This window comes from Rana temporaria, chromosome 7 (genome assembly GCF_905171775.1).
Source record: "Rana temporaria chromosome 7, aRanTem1.1, whole genome shotgun sequence".
In the NCBI taxonomy this organism is placed as follows: Eukaryota; Metazoa; Chordata; class Amphibia; order Anura; family Ranidae; genus Rana; species Rana temporaria.
This window is the reverse complement of record NC_053495.1, coordinates 143943559-143965618: the sequence shown is the minus strand read 5'-3', so window position 1 is coordinate 143965618 and position 22060 is coordinate 143943559. Positions and strand designations below refer to the sequence as shown.

The window sequence follows — 22060 nt, the reverse complement described above, 5'->3', positions numbered from 1 at the left end:
AGAAGGTTGCACATTGATAGAGAACATTTACACATCACCTGAAGGAAAACCGGTATTGCCAAAATCCCTATTTAGGTATGCAGCAGTGTTGACACATGGAGTAACTCATGTGTCAAACAGGGGGATGACTGAGATGTTAAGTAAGGTATGTACAGCCTATGGCTTCACAAACTACTAAAAAACTTTTTGTTCTCAATGCATTGGATTTTATTGAATTGGACAAATGTGGAAGGAATAAGAATTGCAGAGAGGTCTACCTGGACTCACCAGTCCCATTGCAAAAAGGTTTTACAGGCAGAGCAGGGTCAGTTGGCGGCAGAGCTCTGGTAAAGTCCGGCTACAAAGGGAGGTTCTGCACAAGGTGGGGCTTATCTCAAACCGGTGAAGAACTCCATTACCTTACCCCCAGGGCTCTGTAGCTGGTTAGGATGGAAGGGACAGTAATTATCCTGGGTCTACTGGTGACTCTAGGTGAGACGTCTATACGTGGAGGCAGAAAATGGAAAGAGAAGGAACCACTAGAATGGGCAAGTACGGGGAAGGCCTTGAACTTAACCTTCATAGAAGGAGTAACTAGTACCATTTTAGTTGATTTTTGCCAAATGGTGGACTGTGGGGACTTAACTGAAGCAAGAAGGCTCCAATGGGCAGATAAATATGTTTGTTATATATAAGTGGAACTGACTGTTTAGTATGGAACCAGGTCCTGTGGACCACAGCACACCAAGATTGGGGGTACAACATTCTAGGCATAAAATGGTTTAAAAGAAAGACTCACCATAACAAAGGCGGCCAATTCTCCCTGTACCCATGGCAGAGATTGCAATCAATCAACGGTTATATTCTATGGGAGCATGGGTGATCAGATCCTTTAGGTACATTTTTCCTCGAGGTATTACCACCCAATAAAACCAAACAGGAAAAGGTAGACACAGAAGAGAAAGAAGAAGGCCATACTAAGATAGAAGTTCTGAGTAACACTGTAAGATTTACTAACCTAACAGTAGAAGATGCCATAGCTTTGGAGACGGGTTACCAAGAAAGAAAATGAGTGATTAGAATGGTTGAGGTACACGGTTAAAGCTCTAAAAAAAAGGAAGCTGTTTTGTTTGTGCTGGAGCTAGACCACATTTAGCAACATTCCCTTTTCCTCTAGATTACAATACAGATCCAGAAGGTTTAAAATGTATGTTGCGGTTATATAATAAGAGTTATAAACCAGAAACAAATTCTACCTGTCACACATTGAGCTTGCTGTCTCCCCCAGTGCAGAGACCTCAGATACCTCCAGCGGTTGCTATGTATCCGGGCAATTTTACTTGTTTTACACTCCCAGGGAACAGTAGCGCGGTGGATCTTGGGTCACTACCTGATGACTGCTGTATGGAGAGGATTAACAAGGAACATGGTGACTGGGTGGAACATGACATTCAGAAGCTGATGTCTGGTGGATGTGTGGGGATAAGAAACTGCGAGCTAGGGTCCCGGCCAATACCCGAGGGGATTGTTCTATGGTCCAGCTGGTTATGCCCCTGAGAATCCTGTCAGAACACCCGTGGACTAAGTCACCAACGGTATCGAAGGGACACCTCTCCCAAAGGGTCATTTGACTCCCAGATCTACATAGATGAGATTAAAGTTCCTCGAGGGGTGCCGAATGAGTTTAAGGCCAGGAGTCAGGTAACGGCTGGGTTTGAGTCTCTTTTTCTGGTGGGCGACTATAGATAAAAATGTTGACTGGATTAACTATATATACTACAACCAACAATGATTTGTAAACTATACCAGGGACGCTGTAAAAGGTCTAGCAGAACAGCTGGGCCCCACCTCTCTAATGGCATGGCAGAACCAAATGGCTTTAGATATGATCTTAGCTGAAAGAGTAGGGGTATGCAAATTGTTTGGTAGCATGTGTTGTACCTTTATCCCTAATAATACAGCTCCTGGAGGGACTGTGACCAAAGCCCTGGAAGGACTAACTGCTCTATCGAATGAATTAGCAGAGAATTCAGGTATTAATGATCCATTCACAAACTGGCTTGAGGGATGGTTTGGTAAATGGACTGGACTTATCGCATCATGTTTGATCTCAATTGCTGTGGCTTTGGCCGTTCTGGTCACTTGCGGATGTTGCTGCATTCCCTGTGTTCGAGGACTTTCACAAAAAGTGATCGAAACTGCAATCTCAAGAACAATGTATCAAGCACTTCCTACCTCCGAGGAGACATGTGTGGACGTTGAAGTTCAACTTAATGACATATAGCCCGAAAGTGCATAAAACACAGGGACTATCATCGAAATGTGTTGAGATAAAATAGCCACACAAGAGGAGGGAATGTTGGAAAAGTTTTCTATGTGCATTGTGTGACTATTTATAAAAATGTAAAATGGAGTCCAGTTTCTGTAATGGCTTCTAAGGACACGTTGCTGCTCTTCTAGTTCTATTGTTTGTTTTACTTCCTTAAATCAAACTTTGCTAAGAGTTGTAAAGAGACACTGTGATTGGCAATAAAGCTGTTTGCGTCATGAGCCACCGGTGGTCTTTAAGCCAATAGTACACTTTCTGTTGACCATATAAGAAGGTCATACACCTCGTGTCTGTATGGGACTTTTTGCTTTTTCACGTAGCATGTAGACTTCCATCCAGTTATACCGGTGTAACTGAAATAAAGCTATCTTGCTTCTGGAACACTTGAAGTTTGACTGATCACAGGGGAAGAATTATCCTATCACCCAGTTTGGTTTTTAACCGTAAAAAAAACAGGTTTGCTCCTTCGGATACAGGAACAATCACGCCTTTATGCACTAAATGATGTAGTGCCTGAAACATTGAGTCTCCTTTTGGAGGATCTGAGGGAACGATTGATCTTAAAAACCTGAGGGGGAAACCCCCACAACTCCAGCTTGTAACCATAGCATATAGTTGAGGTGACCCACTTGCCCTGAACTATTGTTCTCCAAAATGTCCGCAAAGTGCAGCAGCCTTCCCCCTCATCCGAGTGGGGGCGACTCCTCAAAGGGAGGGCTTGGCGCTAAATTTAGAAGAGAATTGGACCCAGGACTTGTTCTGGCCCAGGCCTTGCCCCTGGCTCTAGCGCCCTGTTGGCGGCGGAATTGTCTTGGCGCTAAGACATTTGAGGAAGCAGTCCCTGAAGTTTTAAATGAGGGACACCTGGTGCTTTTCTTCACAGGAAGTAGAGAACTCTTCCCTCCGGAAATCCTTTGGATATATTCTTCCAAATGATCACCAATAAACGTTCCCCCTGAAAAGGGAAACCTGCCAATAACTTTTCATAAGGAAGCTCGGCTGACCAGTTCTTAAGTCACAAAAGTCTGTGCATATGTACAGACAAGAGAGCCAAACAAAAAACCTGCTGTATTAAATCCTTTTTAAGATGTCAACAGCAACACACAGAGCTCGAGGAATATCTGTCTTACTTTCAGGCAGATCATCCTCCTGGTTAGGCCTGTCAGGTTATCTGACCTGATCCTTTATGGACTGGCAGTTACCAATTTCTGCAACAGCTGGCTGAATAGCTGAACTGGCCAAAGAAAGGCAAGCTTTTAATAATGACTCCAATTTCTTGTCAACAGAGTCTTTCAAGCCCTGTGCATAATCCACTGGATAAGTTAAGTTCTTGATTAAGGAAGAGACTGCTGCATCTTTTCCACCCTGCAGGATGGATGCAATCATGCCAGTAATCCTGTGCTTTAACCCATCTAGGGCTGAGGACAGTTCTTCCAGTGATAAAGGGTGAAGCAGCAGTCTTGACTGTAGGCACAATACCAGAAAGGCAGCGGCTCAGATTGCTCGAAAGCCTCTGGTCTTTCAGGGGATACAACACTAGAAATACAACTAGGTTCACCAGGAACTACCAACGACATAGGTATCCCCTTCCCTGTCATGTTAGTCCCACTCCTCTTTTGAAGACATTTAATAGACACAAAAAGGGAGTACCTGGGTGTAGAATTAAGGCCCCGTACACACGGTCGGTTTGGTCCGATGAGAATGAACCGAAGTTCATTTTCATCGGACCAAACCGACCGTGTGTATAGGCTATCGGTCTGTTTTCCTTCGGTCCAAAATTTTAAAACATGCTTCAAAACCGAACCGATGGACCGCTGCCCCATCGGACCAAACCGATGGTTAGTACAGAAAAGCATCGGTTCAAAACCCGCGCATGCTCAGAATCAAGTCGACGCATGCTTGGAAGCATTGAACGTCGTTTTATTCAGCACGTCGTGTGTTTTACGTCACCGCGTTCTGACCCGATCGGATTTTGAACTGATGGTGTGTACACACATCAGGCCATATGGCCACTTCAGAGGTGAACCGATGAAAACGGTCCGTCGGACCATTCTCATCGGTTTTGTCCGAACGTGTGTACGGGGCCTAACACCTCAGAAGGGGAGACCCTTTAACAGGGCTCACCAAGCCCCTATGCAAGAATCCGGCTATGCACCATAGCCTGCCAAGCAACACTTGGTGACTTGTGTGATCCAGATAAGGAGAAATGAACCGCTGGAAAATGCCTGGTTCAGAGCCTGCTCTGTGTCCCACAGCTGCCTTCTGGAAGCACCACATGCTTGGCCTACACAGCTTAAATAAGCTGGGTGTGCGCTGAACATTTGTGTGGACGGGCATGACCGTATTCGCATACAACGCAAATCTTCATGCACCCAGAGAAGGCTACTGCGCATGTGCGGCAAAGCCGCGCATGTCATGGCCGTCAAACAAACAAACTGCAAATGCACGTGCGCCACAAATGATTGTGCATCATCATACAGGTAAAAAACAGCCAGACACAAGCAAAAAAGGTACACTTTGCAAACACCCACAGCTAGCACAAAACTCCCCCGTATGGTCACCGCACACTCAGGTGTCCAGCCTCTAGCTAGCTTGACTGATTGTTACAATCACTGGGACACACCACAATAAGTAAATAAGGGGGTTTCACTTACCCGTCCAGGCGCAGGGCAGCTTAGAAACTAAGAGCCAAATCTTCACCCTTCACGGTGGGTTCCGGTCACTTGGACCTTCAAGGACTAGGTACCCTTTTCATGTTTAGGGTCCACTCCCTTGGACCTGTACAGCACCCTGCAGGAAATGCCTTAGCGCTGTAGTGTCCAGGATTTCCACTTCGCAGGGTCCAACACCTAGAGTCTTCTTTGCGAGGATCGGGTACCATTTACCTAAGCATATAAAGCCTGTGTCAAATGGATCCGATCGGTCAATCCCTTGATTCATTTAGTAGACTAGAAACCTGGAGCTCAGAGAGCTCAAACGAACCATACCATCCACCTTGCAGACACTGATGTGCTTCCTGTATGGGAGGGGTTATATAGGGGATCACTTCCTGTCTAACGATCTTTGGTCTACCAGTGTCCATTCACCTGGAGATGAAGTATAACCCAGTAGGTAATGAATATTAGCCCAACTCGGTGTCCCATGATGTATGAAAAAGAAAAAGGACTCTCGATGCTAAAACTACAGTATACTGTTTCAGCCCCATAGAGAGTTCCTGTGGGCAGATTCGTCTGTCAGGTAAATGCCTTTGTTTAAATTACCGTAGCCTTGAATGGAAGGAGTTGACAGGCTTCCATCTCCTTCCAGACTCGATATGTAGCTTCATTTCTGTCACACAGCAACACAAAGTGATGCAAACGCTGCATGATTTTCTAATGTGAACAGCACTGTCCACAGTATCCATTCTAGGCTGCTTTGCTAGGCATTTGGGGAGCTGCAAAAACACACCCCAAACGCCTGTTTCTAATACCAGCATAAACTGGGCCTACCTGTACAAGTGAGAATCAACAGCTGCTCACTGATTGCTGCCTTCTCCTGATGCACATGCATCATATTGTAAATGTCAGGCAAATACTATTGAATTTGATTTAAATGACTGTAAATAAAAGGTTCAAAGGTTGGCATACCCCAGAAGTGGTCTTCAGGGACTGGGTTCCATAAGAATGATCACTGCCCTAGACCCATATAACACAGTGTGGCTGCCTGCAGGCATTGCACCAAGTGCCAAGGTGTGCACCCATGCACAATCCATTGCTCGAAGCAACACCACAGGTCGTTCCCACATAATGTGGTCCAGGTATGGCTCCCAAGGTTTGCGGAGGTTGTGAAGAAAAAAATGTAAATAAAATAAAAAGGGAGAGATTTCTCCATTAGGCTGAAGAGGTCCATCACCTTGGGACACTAGAAAAAAACAAAACTTAGGACTCAGGGAGTGGGGAATGGTTATAGTAGAGGCACCAAGGGGGAGTGCCCTTAAAAGTTTTGCCAGAGTCTATTCACCCTGAACATTCGAGCCTATAAGCCAGGGTCTATGAATTCTTTTTGTCCTATGATTAAGATAAAGATTTTTTGCTTTTAGATATATTTTGAGATTTGCTTTCACATAGATGAATATTAATGAAAACAGTGTACTCACTGAAAACACAACAGACACTTTCATGAAATTAGGCAGCAAATGTCAGAACAAGATATTTTGGTAATTACAATTCAGGTCTTGACTTGGGATTCATGCCTTACACTTACCTGTAAAGGAGTAGCGCAGGTGTACAAGACATTCTGATGGACAGTTTGTAAGTGTCTAATGAGATGCTCAGGACCGATGGACCAACCAAGCTATGAAAAATAAAGAAGAAAAAAAGCAGCATAGCTAGTTTGGCAATCTGATAAATGTTTACAGCTCTGATTAGATCACTATACACAGACACCCTGCCCCTTAAATCTCCTGACAAACTTTTCATAGAATAGGGAAGACAATGAACCTCTGTCAGGGTTTCATTCCCATCTGTGTCTTCGTTAGGAAGATTACCCCACCACTTCCTGTCCCGGTGACCATTATCACAGGTACAAGTGGTAGTGTGAAATCTTCCCAACAAAGAAAAAGACCAAAACACAAATCTGGCAAGCTTTAGGTTCCATTCACACTTGTGCAGAAACGACAGGGGGAGATGCAGAGCCGCTGGATACGCAGCAGGATGACTGAGGCACGTAATCTGACCACGCTATCAGGGATCAGCAGCCATGATCAGCGTAGTCAGTACACACAAAGGAACACAGGATCAACCAGGTATTTCTATAACATAGAAAGGGATAATGGACATGGCAAAGGCACTATGCTATATCTCGTGCCTTAAAGGGACAGGAGCATTTTTTTGGGGGTTACAACCACTAACTCACTAGCCAGTGCAGAGTTCCCTTCATTGTTATTTTGTACATTGCTAAAATATTGGACTGCCTACTGCCAAGTGATAAACACATGTGGGCGTTCTTCAGTGAATTGACTTTAAAGTGTTTGTAAAGCCTGTTTTTTACCTTCATGCATACATTGCATGAAAGTAAAAAACCTTGCATGTGCTGGTCCCCCCCCAGTCCCCCTAATACTCACCTGAGCCCCCTCTTGATCTAGTGATGTACACAGGTGTCTCGACTGTCCTGGGTTTCTCTCTCCTCATTGGCTGGAACAGCAGCGGGATCCATTTGCTCCCACAGTTGTCCATCACAGTCTGGGAGCTAACAAAAACAGAGTGGGGGTGGGGCTGAGGTACAGCTCTATGTTCCTAACGCACACATAGGAGCAGGGTTCGGGAGCGAGCACCAACCAGTGCCCCTATAACAAGCGGCTTGCCATTGGGAACATTGGTCAAGGGGGAGGTGCCTGGAACGCAGGCAGGGGATCCAAGAAGAGGAATATCAGAGCTGCTCTGTGCAAAACTATTGCACAGAGCAGGCAAGTATGACATGTTTGTTATATAAAAAAAAATATCACTTTAATGAATTATCTAAATCTTTTGCTGTATTTATCTCACATCTGATATTTTAGTTTGACAAATTGACTGTCTTATTATCTCATGCTTTATTTCTGAAAAATTTGTCACGTGAACTTCATATTGCATGCAGAATTCTTTTGTGAATTGATCAAATAATGTGGCAAAAGAGAAATGCGCACCTGTGCATATTCCTAGCTCTCAGATCCTGCTCTGAACTCAAAGTGTAGTAACAGCATTAAATTCAAGTTAACTGAAGTGTACCTACACTGCTTAATTTGGTCTTCTAAGCTTCCAATTGTGTGGTCTAAATGGCTAGGGTAATATGGGAGGCACGTTAAAGGGCCCGAACTTTGTTTTCTATATAGTGTAGTAACTATTTTAAACCTTAAGTAAGTAAGTATTTTAAACCTTAACTGTATCTGGGCCCAGAATGCTCTTTTTATTACCATGGCCTATGCCAGCCCAGTACAGCATTTGCTCAGCAGGTCATCTGTGCTGACAGATCATCATTTTCCCTACATTGCACCACCACCAAGTAGAATCACTGCCTGCAAACCCTAGAGATCTTCTATGGCTGCCAGGAGTGACATTTATTCAAGCACACACAGATTGCAAATATTTTTAATGTATCCATGCAGCAAGGTGAGCTTAACTATGTTGTGTATCTTATTTACTTGGTCAATTTTACTGCACTTAGTTGCATTCACCAGCTCTGGACCCCAACACAGTGAGGACCAGCTGTATTATTTAACTGTAAGATCTGGAAATCAGTGCTCCCACAAAAAAATGTTTTACAATAATTCAGAAGCAATAAAAAAAGAAAGATTTACCTTTACCACGTTGCACAAGTCTTACCTTCCATCCTGTAACACTGTATGCTTTTCCTGCACTTCCTATTGTTATAGTCCTGTCCCACATTCCTGGTAAAGTTGCTGGAATAAGAAATACAGCACACTGCATTAACGGTTTCAGAATAACAGCAGCATAAGACAGGAAGAACACGCTTGTGGCAAATCAATGCGAGCTAGGTCACACATTAATGCGTGCTTTGTTAGGGCAGCCTGTTAAAGGCAAATGTCAACGTACCCAAACTGACCCTTGATTATGAACACAAAGCACAGCAGTTGGTGTACTGAGGTGCCACTCAAAATAAATGTATATTATATACACACATACACTAATTTTTTATATATAATTATATATATATATATATATTATATATACAGTGAGGAAAATAAGTATTTGAACACCCTGCTATTTTGCAAGTTCTCTCACTTGGAAATCATGAAGTGGTCTGAAATTGTTATCGTAGGTGCATGTCCACTGTGAGAGACATAATCAAAAAAAAAAATCCAGAAATCACAATGTATGATTTTTTTAACTATTTATTTGTATGATACAGCTGCAAATAAGTATTTGAACACCTGAGAAAATCAATGTTAATATTTGGTACAGTAGCCTTTGTTTGCAATTACAGAGGTCAAACGTTTCTTGTAGTTTTTCACCAGGTTTGCACACACTGGAGGAGGGATTTTGGCCCACTCCTCCACACAGATCTTCTCTAGATCAGTCAGGTTTCTGGGCTGTCGCTGAGAAACACGGAGTTTGAGCTCCCTCCAAAGATTCTCTATTGGGTTTAGGTCTGGAGACTGGCTAGGCCACGCCAGAACCTTGATATGCTTCTTACAGAGCCACTCCTTGGTTATCCTGGCTGTGTGCTTCGGGTCATTGTCATGTTGGAAGACCCAGCCTCGACCCATCTTCAAAGCTCTAACTGAGGGAAGGAGGTTGTTGCCCAAAATCTCGCAATACATGGCCCCGGTCATCCTCTCCTTAATACAGTGCAGTCGCCCTGTCCCATGTGCAGAAAAACACCCCCAAAGCATGATGCTACCACCCCCATGCTTCACAGTAGGGATGGTGTTCTTGGGATGGTACTCATCATTCTTCTTCCTCCAAACACGGTTAGTGGAATTATGACCAAAAAGTTCTATTTTGGTCTCATCTGACCACATGACTTTCTCCCATGACTCCTCTGGATCATCCAAATGGTCATTGGCAAACTTAAGACGGGCCTTGACATGTGCTGGTTTAAGCAGGGGAACCTTCCGTGCCATGCATGATTTCAAACCATGACGTCTTAGTGTATAACCAACAGTAACCTTGGAAACGGTGGTCCCAGCTCTTTTCAGGTCATTGACCAGCTCCTCCCGTGTAGTCCTGGGCTGATTGCTCACCTTTCTTACGATCATTGAGACCCCACGAGGTGAGATTTTGCATGGAGCCCCAGTCCGAGGGAGATTGACAGTCATGTTTAGCTTCTTCCATTTTCTAATGATTGCTCCAACAGTGGACCTTTTTTCACCAAGCTGCTTGGCAATTTCCCCGTAGCCCTTTCCAGCCTTGTGGAGGTGTACAATTTTGTCTCTAGTGTCTTTGGACAGCTCTTTGGTCTTGGCCATGTTAGTAGTTGGATTCTTACTGATTGTATGGGGTGGACAGGTGTCTTTATGCAGCTAATGAACTCAAACAGGTGCATCTAATTTAGGATAATAAATGGAGTGGAGGTGGACATCTTAAAGGCAGACTAACAGGTCTTTGAGGGTCAGAATTCTAGCTGATAGACAGGTGTTCAAATACTTATTTGCAGCTGTATCATACAAATAAATAGTTAAAAAATCATAAATTGTGATTTCTGGAATTTTTTTTTTTGATTATGTCTCTCACAGTGGACATGCACCTACAATGACAATTTCAGACCCCTCCATGATTTCCAAGTGGGAGAACTTGCAAAATAGCAGGGTGTTCAAATACTTATTTTCCTCACTGTATATATATATATATATATATATATATATATATATATATATATATATATATATATATATATATATATATATATATATATATATATGGGCTAGATTCAGATAGCCCTGCATAATTTAGTGCGGGCGTAACGTATCTCCAATGCGTTACGCCGCCGTAAATTAGGGCGCAAGTTCCGTATTCATAAAGAACTTGCGCCCTAAGTTACGGCGGTGTAACGTATGTGGGCCGGCGTAAGCCCACCTAATTCAAATGGGGATGATGTGGGCGTGTTTTATTTAAATTATTGTTGACCCCGCCTATTTTACGAACGGCGCATGCGCCATTTGTGAAAGAATCCCAGTGCGCATGCTCGAAATTCCGCCGCAAATCGTCATTGCTTTCGACGTGAACATAAATTACGTCCAGCCCTATTCGTGAACGACTTACGCAACCGACGTAAAAAATTCAAAATTCGACGCGGGAACGACGTCCATACTTAACATACTCAATTTTACACCAATGACAACAATATTCAAAATAAAAATAAGATTAATAAATAGGATTTTTTAACAACTTTTTTGCAATTCAAATATTGTATTTGACATATTGTATATTTTACAACCAAATACCTATACAAAAAAAAAAAAAATTGTATATTGAACCTGCCAAATGTTTGTAATATCAAATGGCTTTAATGCTTCTCCCTTCAGCTCCCAGGACCTGAATAGATATTAGGTTGATGGTGCTGAACAATGCTACAAAGCCCAACTGGTTCACAATGCAAACCCCCTGCTTGTGGGATGAACATATGGAGAAGAATTCCAAGACTAGCAGTACTTAAAAGGAGAAGTATGGTCAAAGTTCCTTTTTGCACTCTGCGATTCGTTTTCAGCAGACTTCGAGCTGAAGCCTCCTATTGGCTGACATCACAGAACCGGTCCAGACTCTAAAAAGATTGCAACCATATGGTGGGTATGTCCCCAGAAGCCTGATCCGGCATCCACCTCAGCCTCTCAGGGATCCGCCGAGAGCCTGAGCTAGCCCCTCCCGTCCCCTCCACAGCCGAGCTATCCAGTGAGCGCTGGAGGGGAGAGCAGAGAGCCGCTGACTGACAGTCACAGCTTTCTTTTCAGAGCGGAGATGGAGAACTGAGCGATCAGCAGTGTTTGGTCACAGTTCTTACTACAGAGCCAGCGGGGGACAGATGCAGCATCAGATCGTTCACCTAGAGAACTTCTCTTTTAAAGACACACAGGATTTCTTTATTACCTACAGAATTGCACTAAATGGCATTTTTGACATTTGTCAAAGATGGAAATTAAAGCTTCTTTAAGGCAAATAACTGTGTGGTAAATCGCTAATAATTTTTCATTTTTCCCGATTGCACTAAAACAAAATGTGAAACCTTAAAGGAATATTAAACTAAAGTTTTTAAGCACTTTCAGCAGCTGATCTAATTACTTACTGAATATGCAGCTTCGTTATTTTTTAATGTTTCGATTCAAGCTGGTGCCATGGTTACTGCCCCAGGTCTCCTCTTTCAGAGTGGCGCCTTCCTCCTGCAGTATCCTATGAAGTCACCCTTGTATTCAGGAACTAGATCAGTTTCTCCCTACACTGTATCCATCTATAGAAACACATAGCCGTTTTTTTAGCAAGGCACTCTTCTGCTCTCACCCCTACTCCAAGCTAAAATACTGGTAACTCTTTCTGATAAGGATTGGAAGTTTAGGGAAGCAGCACAGAGAAGATGCCAGCAGCACGAAAAGCTCTGGGGTAAAAATTTTAACAAACAGTTTACTGGGGAATTTTTATTTTATTGTGTTTAAGCTAAAAATAAATAAAAACATTGAGGATTTAATACTACTTTAGTGCTGTAAATCGCACATCATCCCCTAGCTTGGAATTTCCTTATTAAAGGTGAACACCAGGAAGCACAAACTGAGGGAAAGGAAATTATGTGTATATACTATTACTCTCTGTGGAGTCCTTTAAAGCGGAGCTCCACCCAAAAATTGAGCTTCCGCTTTTCGGAACCCTCCCCCCTCCAGTGTCACATTTGGCACCTTTCAGGGGGAGCGGGTGCAGATACCTGTCTAAGACAGGTATTTGCACCCACTTCCGGGAATACGGAACTGCGGCAGCCACGCCCCTACCCGCAGCCCCCACTGTCTTCTGGGAAACACACTGTTCCCAGGAGAGAGCGGGGACCAGTGACAGGACAGTGCGCTACTCGCGCATGCGCAGTAGGGAGCCTGGCAGTGAAGCCATAACGCTTCACTTCCCGATTCCCTAACCGATGATGGCGGCGGGTGCAGCCGAGTGATTGCTCTTCCTCGGCTGATGACATCGCGGGTGCGCTAGACAGGCAAGTGTCCATTTTTAAAAAGTCAGCAGCTGCAGTATTTGTAGCTGCTGGCTTTTAAAAAAAAATTGGATCCATCGCTAGCATGTGCTGGACCTTCCCCCTCCTGCCGAGTGACCCCACAGCAAGCAGATTGCTAGGGGGCACCCGAGCCCAGCCACTGCTCTGTTTGTCCGTTCAGACATGGAGGCGTAGTTCAGCCCCACCCCCCCGCTCTCCTTATTGGTTCACTGACTTTGATTGACAACAGTGGGAGCCAATGGTGCCTGCTGCTCTCTCAGCCAATAAGGAGGGAGAATCCTAGACAGCCGAGGCTCTCGTGCAACATTGCTGGATATCGATGGGGCTCAGGTTAGCATTAGGGGGGCTGCTGCACACAGAAGGCTTTTTATCTTAATTTATAGAATGCATGAAGATAAAAAAACTTCTGCCTTTAGAACTTTAATAGTTTGCAGTTTACACTTACTTCCCCAAACAATACCATATGTATCCCAGGGTTTTACTTCAAAGCAGTCCGAGGAAGATTTTATTTCCCCTGGATTTTCCCATGTGCCAAAAGGTTTATTTTGTTCCAATGTAATACTACAAACAAACCTAATGCATTCTTTCACAGTACCTATTTTTACATGTCGGCTTCCAGAGAACACCAGCCACTCATAAACTTCATCACTAATACAGAGTGTGTCGTGTTTTATACACAAGTCTGCAATGACCTGCAGTTCTTCTAATTTATACACCTGAAAGTGGAGAACCGGGAAAAAAAAAAATGTCAAATGTAAGTAAAAACACTAAAGAAAAAAAAAAAGAGACGAGATATTAAAATGACATTTGTTAGTCCATTCTACGGTCAATTATGACATTCTAAAAGTGGAAAAAAGTAAAAAATTGCTTCCTTCTATAGGGCATTCTGAACACTGAATGTACTAAAGGGTCCTTTCCTGCCTGCTGCGCAAATACAGTGCGAGATAAAAAGTTGTAATGACCGCCATTGTATTCTCTCTGGTCTTTGCTAAATAAAAGTATTATATATATATATATATATATATATATATACATACACACACACACATATATATATATATATATATATATATATATATATATATATATATATATATATATATATATATATATATATATATATATATATATATATATATATATATATACACACACACACACACACACACATACATATTTATATATTGTTTTGGGGTTCTACGTAATTTTCGAGCAAATACATGATGATTTTTACATGTAGGAGATAAATGTCAGAATTGGTCTGGGTGCTCCAGAACGCCTGAAGGTGCTTCCTGCATGTTGGGCCTCTGTATGTGGCCACGCTGTGTAAAAGTCTCACACATGTGGTATCCCCATACTCAGGAGGAATATCAGAATGTGTTTTGGGGTGTAATTTGTGGTATGCATAGGCTGTGTGTGAGAAATAACCTGCTAATATGAAAATTTTGTGAAAAAAAAAAAAAATTGATTTTGCGAAAAATTGTGGGGAAAAAAAATGACAACTTCAAAAAACTCACCATGCCTTTATCTAAATACCTTGGAATATCTTCTTTCCAAAAAGGGGTCATTTGGGGGGTATTTGTACTTTTCTGGCATGTTAGGGTCTCAAGAAATGAGATAGGCTGTCAGTACTATAGGTGTGATCAAGTTTCAGATATTGGCACCATAGCTTGTGGACTCTATAACTTTCACAAAGATCAAATAATATACACCAATTTGTACTTATTTTTACCAAAGATATGTAGCAGTATAAAATTTGGCCAAAATTTATGAAGAAAAATTACAAATTTTATAAATTTTATAACAGAAACCAAGAAAAAAAATTAAATTTATTTTTTTTTACAGAATTTTCAGTCTTTTCTTTTATAGCGCAAAAAATTTAAAACAACGGTGATTATTTACCACCAAAAGAAAGCTCTATTTGTGTGGAAAAAAAAAATGTTGTATGACTGAGTAATTGTCATTCAAATTTGTGAGCACCGAAAGCTGGAAATTGATTTGGTTAGGAAGGGGGTTTAAGTGCTCAGTGGTCAAGTGGTTAAGGGACATTAGATGGTCGGCCCTCCACTTAGCATTTAGGAAGATTTTTTTTTATAAATAGGCGAGTTTCAATATGAATGTCACCTGGGTAGGCTTTCCCAATAACGTTTGGTAAAATTCATGCAACGTAACTGACCAGGGCAAATTCTCAGCAAAAATGGAGTCGCACCATTCATAAAGTGCATCAACAATGCCAGCTAAAGACCAGGTAAACCTTCAAGCCTGACAATTTGTTAAACATGTAACTGTGTATGAAAACCCAACAACAAAAAATGTAAATATATTTCTACTTACTAGTGTATATGTATGGGGGGCTTCGAGGCCGGCCTCCTTGAGATGACTACACTCCCCCCCAGCCAAGTATTTCTGAAAAAACTACAGTCCAAGTTTCCAAGCCAAAAGATTATAAACCCAAATCCAGGATGTTCCCAACTCTGCAAGGCAACCCCAGCATTTGGGCTTTCACCAACTAGGTCACGAGGGAAATATGTCGGACAAATTGGTCCTATTCACCCTATTCCAACCTATCTGAAACGCAGAAATCAGCTTGGGTATCCTTACAAACCAATGACACCATTGTGATCAAACCATCCGATAAGGGTGGCAATGTGGTCATTCAGGATAAAACATGCTATGAATCTATGGTTCATAAATTGCTAGACAACAAAGAATGGCACAAAAAGGTATCTGAGACTCATCTCAGAAACACCACTCTGCGGTACCAAAGTTTGATAAATTCAGCATACCACCATGGTTTGATCACCAAGCCCACGTGGGAATTCCTGAATGTGACCAACCCCAACTCTATATGCCTTGCTAAAGATCCACAAGAACTCTACCAACCCTCCTGGTAGACCTATTGTCTCCGGCAATGGGTCACTAACGGAAAAAGCAAGTCAGCTAGTTGATGAGTTTATTAGACCTCATGTTGAAGGTCTGGCATCCCACATACAATATACGACTGATCTTCTCAAAACCTTAGACGGCATCAACATTCCCAAGGGATTTTGGTTGGTGGCACTGGACGTTGAGGCCCTCTACAACTCTACCCCCATCTATTGGGGATACAAGTTGTAGAGGGCTTCATCTCTGAGAATTGTGAGGCCTCTCCCTTCTACAACGTGTTCATCTTGGGGCTCCTTGACTTCATTCTTTTAAACAATATTTTTTTGTTTGGTGGCTCCCACTACCTCCAAGTACAAGGTGTAGCCATGGGGACCAAGTGTGCCCCCTCCTACGCAAACTTGTACTTGGGGGGGGGGTGGGAGCAAAACCTTTTGCGCCAAGACAATGTGCATTCTTTTTTTGATCACATTCCTCTTTGACGTCGATTTATTGATGATGTTTTTTTCATTTGGACAGGGCCCCATGATGATCTTTTGTTGTTTTTGGAGAATCTAAAAAATGACTACAATCTAAAATTCACTTTTGTTTGAGCCAAATCTCATTAACTTTTTTGGACATCCAAATTTCCATCGACAACGATGGTTCAAACGAAACATCTCTGTTTCGCAAACCGTTAGCAGGAAATTCTCTCCTGCACGCATCTAGCTCACACCCTAAATCTCTTATTTCCAACATCCCCTACGGACAGTAATTACGAATACGTCGTAATTGTAGTAATGATTCCAATTTTGAGATTGAGGCCAAACTTTTACAAAATCGCTTCCAAGACAGAGGATACAGCAATAAATGTTTAAAAAAAAAAGCATATTTGCGAGCGAAAGAGCATAAACGAAGCTCTTTGTTACATGACCCTAAATTACCCAAAACCGATCCAGGTATACGTGTAATCACCAGATTTTCTGGTCATCACCAAAAAGTGCGTTCCATTTTGCAAAAATATTGGTGTCTATTACTTGGCGACAATACAGTATCCCAGTATATACAACATCATCCGCAGATTACCTTTAAAAAATCGCGTTCTCTCCGCGATCGGTTAGTTCGCAGTCATTATTGTTCCAAAACTGCACGCCTATCTGGACCAAAGGGGTCTCGACTATGCCATAGTTGTCCCTTTTGCTGCTACATTTATGCCTCCACTACAGTTGCACTTCCCAATGGACGGGTATTCAAGCCAACTTTCTCTGTAACATGTCAATCTGTGGGCATAGTGTATCTGATGCAATGTGAATGCGGTTCATTCTATGTAGGGAAGACAAAGCGTCCGTTTTTTCATCGAATAAGGGACCACATTGCCCTTATCTCTAAGACAAAAATGGAGACTCCTATAAGTCGCCATTCAGGCATTCATCATGAATTCAACAGCCGCAAAATGAAATTTTCGGCACTTGAATACATCCCCCCAGGTGAAAGAGGGGGTGATGACAAAATTTTGCTTCAGAAAGAGGCCAAATGGATACACTCTTTGTCCGCTTTGATTCCCCCTAGTTTAAATGAAGCACTAAGCTTTAAACCTTTTTTGTAAATTTTGTTTAGTCTCTTTACCATTACTGTTCCATTTTTCATTTCTTTTCATTTCTTTTGTTTTGTTTTTTTGCATGTTTTTTTGCATATTTAATTTATGTGTCAATATCATGTGCTATATGTTGTGGTTGTTCTTTTATTCAATTTATGTAACGGAATTTGTTGTTCAGGAATTGCTATCAAACAGGCGCATTATTTAATCATGTCTAAATTACTTTATTTACATATTCGGTTTCCACAGATCAATATATTCAATATATTTGTTTTTATGTATTTTTTACCACTGTGCTTGTACATCTTCTTTTTGCCCTGATGGCATTTGCCTACAGGTGGCGCCCTGCGCCTCTTTTGGACCTATTATAACTCAGCGGGACTGTATGGACATGTATGGACCTTTAAGGGCAATAGGTACAATCAATCCCTTCTGTATTTGTTCTATCTGGTCCCTTTTTTTGACCTCATATGTCTGCACTCCCCTCCCACTATGATGCATTTTTTCATCCCTTATATTGCGCGTCTTATTCCACCTATATGCGCCTCTCTTTTGGTTTGCTTTATCTGCAACCAGTACTAGTGCCTTTCCAGCACCCAAGATGGTGGCTGATCGTTCAGCGCCGCCTTTCAGGCCTTTTTCCTTGGCCGTTCGGTGAGCGCTGTTGATTCTCCACACCTGGTCAGCTGATGCACCACGTGGGCGCGCGTCTTGACGTCATGGTCACATGTCCGCATTGCGGGGACGGATTCGTCAGACGCCGCCGCGATGGCTGCTATAAAGCAAGGCTGTACACTTGTCAACCAGACACACCACCCATACGGACGGTTCCTTTCATCCATCCAGGCATTGTGCCTTGTGCACATCTAATCAGGTATTCTTCATTTTAGCCTTATTGGTTTCTATACGCCTTAATTAATTTGTTTGGATATATTCAAACCCATTTATATACATATATATATTTTTTCCTTCATACAGATTCCAGTCATTTTGGCCTCTGTAAATGCCAATATTGGCTATAGGCATACTTTGCCTCATTCTTGTCCATTGACTCTTCCTTGGGTTAACGTAGATTGGTCCCATTAATACGTTTTTCTTATTGATTAATCAGGTATTTATGCAACATTTTTACCTAGATATTAATTTATTGATGCTCATTATATATATATATATATATATATATATATATATATATATATATATATATATATATATATATATATATATATATATATATATATATATATATATATATATATATATATATATATATATATATATATATATATATATACGCTATATACATATTTTCTTTTATATATTTTTTATTAGGTTGCTTTTTAACAGCTATGGCCCTGCTTTGTTCTATTGGTTCCTTTTGAGGCTGTGGTTTTCCACTTGTATGGTGGCTGTCCGAATCTGCTGGTATTTTATACATTATGTACTGACATAATTTTCTTTTTTTCTTTTGGGAAGTTTTCCTTTGCGCTTATGTTCTTAGCATAAATTGTTGAACATACATTTTCTGCTATAACCCATGTAATAAATTCTCCCATATATATTTTCGAAATTATTTTTTGCATTTAAATTTTATGCATCTATATGTAGCTATGTAATATTTACAGTCAATTAACTATTTGTGTTTCTTTTTTCTACCCAGCATTGCTTATAAACGCTCCTGAGGAAGCTCTTATTGAGCGAAACATGTAGAGCGAATCTACCAGTCAATGCTTCATTTTGATCTTCTATACATCACCTGATGGAGATCTGACCTATTTATCGTAATTGATGTTGTTTAATTGTCTAATAAAATGTTTTTCTATTTTTACATATATTTTTTGATTCTTCAATCTTTATTTGCACCAATTAAGAGTCCCTGGGTTCTTTTAGTACCCCCCTCCCTCTTGTTACTTTCTATTAATTAATGGGACAAGGTGCTTAGACAACTGACATCTATCCACTAACTATAGATTTTTTGCAGTTTGTGGGTGGCAATCAAAAGCAGGTTGAAATGGTCTGAAAAGTGTGTGGCTCGCATGAATGTGGGATACATGCAATAGTCAACACTTGTCCTATCTGCACGTGGTACTTTATGATAGGGTTTAGAATTTGTAGCAGGAAAAGTGACTGGAATTACAAGGGACAGATCTCACATCCCTAGAAACTACACAGAAAACGTCTAACTATGGATAGCCTGTGCAAAAAAACAGAACTGTCTCTATCAGGGCATTCCAGGGGGTGTTTATACATTGCTATAGAATCTTACTAATGTAATACAGTGATCATAGTACCTACCTTGCCCATAGGATTGTTTGGAGTGTTCAGTATAATGGCCTTTGTCCTGGAAGTGAATTTGCTGGCTAGTTCTTCAGGGTTTAAGACCCAGTCAGCACTCGATACTGTTCCTTTTCCACTATCCTTCTGTGTATGAAAAGCATAAATATATAATACTTTACCAAATAATAAGTATAAGCTAAATACTGTACATAATACACCATATGAACAGAAAAATAAGAATTATAATTTCTATGTGAAAAAAATTTAAAAAAACAAAAACGATTTTTTTTTGTCATACTTACCTGCTCTGTGCAGCAGTTTTGCACAGAGCAGCCCCAATCTTCCTCTTCTTGGGTCCCCCACTGGTGCTCTGGGCCCCATCTTGCTGAGTGCCCCCGTAGCAAGCCACTTGCTGTGGGGGCACTCGTGTGTGTGCTCACTCCCAAGCCGGCTCTCGGCGTCCATAAGACACAGAAAGCATGGCTCAGCCCCCCCCCCCCCTCCTCACTTGCTATGATTGACAGCAGCAGGAGCCAATGGCTCCTACATCTCAGCCATTTAGGAGGGAGAGACCCAGGAGAGCCTCATCCACATCGCTGGATCGAGATCAGGCTTAGGTATTTGGGGGGCCGAGGGGGGAGCTGTACACTGAAGGTTTATACCCTTATGCGTAGAATGTATAAAAGCAAAGAACATTCAGCCTTTACAACCACTTTAACATTGTCTTCCACTCTCCCGACAGTACACAAGGGACCCAGCGCTTGTTTTTTAAAGTGATAGGATAACACAGAGTAATGCTTACCATTGATCATCTTCCCATCTCCAGTCTGACTGCTGAGGTCTCAAAGTCACTTTTCTTTGCAGTCTTCAACCAATCTTGTCACCGCCTCTCTTGCCAGCGTACAGTGTAGGATCAGCAGAATAGGAAGTGAAGGCTAATAGGAGTGTCTGTCCACATTCCAGCATTGGGAAGTAGTGGGCCTGACCACTGGCTGTGATGGGACTGCGGATTAAAATATTACTGTGTTACCCCATCTCCTTAAAAAAACAAAATCACTAGAGCCTTCATCTAGTCTGCAGGAAGGGTGTCAATTTTATTTTTTAAAGACCTGAAATTAGACTTTAACCCCTTCCTAATGAGTGTACACCAGGGGTGGACTGACAACTCATGGGGCCCCCTGACAATAGAAGATTATGGGGTCCCAAGGCTTACAGGTGGCCGCCATGCCAGGAGTAAGTAACAAAACAGAGTACAGCGCCACTCTCCCAGAGTCCTGCCTTACACCAAAGTCCCAACATTCTCTCTATACATCACAGTCCCACCCTATGGCACAGCCCCCTAGTGTGCCACCCTATGGCAGAGCCCCCCCTTCCCCAGTGTGCCACCCTATGAGTCTAATCAACGTTAATTTTTGACTGCAGTGAGAGGAAAATTCAAAGTAGGATGGAAAAATTCCCAAAACAAATTCATTTCTAACAGTGGATGTGGTTTTCATTTGGTAAAGTCCATTCATTCCAAAATCAAATGGTTAAAGTAAACTAAATCTTTCCAATAACTTTCAAATGTTCCAAGTCTTGTTCTAAAAAAAAATCATTCTAAATTCTATCCATCTATGTTCAGCTTAGGATCCTGATAATCATGTCAGCCATTTAAAGTGCCTGAAATTCCTACTTCATCTATGTCAAAAACTGACCCACAGCCCCATATGTCTACTGTACGAAAAGCTTGAAGTGGTGGTTATTTCACCCTGATCACACAGAAATAAGATATTATCTACCTCCCGCCTGCTGTATAGTAAAAGGACGGCAGGCAGGATCCCCTCTCGTTCTGGGTCAACGTCATATGATTTCGCCCCAGTGTCACTGCTCTCGTGGACACAGCTTGACACCTATTTTGGTAAGGAGCCGATGATGCTGCTCTTTACCCATGTGATCGGCTGAGTCCAATCACAGCCGATCACAAGTACACACTGACAGAGTGTGAGGCGAAGAGAGACGATCAGTGGCATCTCCTCGCAGGGGAGACTGTACAGGTAATCAGTGCCCCGATTATTAGTGCAGCCCCAGCAGTGCCCATCAGTGAGGCCAGTCTGTGCCCATTAGTGAGGCACCACTCCAGTGTGAAAGCAGCAGCTGTTTAGGGTCGGTTTGCAGGCGCTATTTTTAGCGCAATAGCGCCTGCAAACCGCTCAAGTGAGAAAGGGGTCTAAAAAGGAGAAAAATTCTTTTTTTATAAAGTTTACTGCCAAACGACCAAGCAAAAAAAAAATAAAAAAAAATAACTCAGCAGTGATTAAATACCACCAAAAGAAAGATCCATTTGTGAGAAGGAAATTATA

General features: G+C 42.0%; 1 protein-coding gene across 2 annotated transcripts in view; it reads right to left on the bottom strand.

Moving 5' to 3' along the window:
• KYAT3 (kynurenine aminotransferase 3) overlaps positions 1 to 22060 on the bottom strand; it is an 82178-nt gene that overhangs the window by 20863 nt on the left and 39255 nt on the right. For both annotated transcript variants that reach the window (XM_040360072.1, XM_040360073.1), the window contains 4 exons: positions 19740 to 19865; positions 13581 to 13701; positions 8647 to 8723; positions 6551 to 6640 (listed from right to left, as the gene is read on the bottom strand). In XM_040360072.1, coding sequence (XP_040216006.1) covers positions 6551 to 6640; positions 8647 to 8723; positions 13581 to 13701; positions 19740 to 19865 — 414 coding nt within the window. The remainder of the gene's footprint in view (positions 1 to 6550; positions 6641 to 8646; positions 8724 to 13580; positions 13702 to 19739; positions 19866 to 22060) is intronic.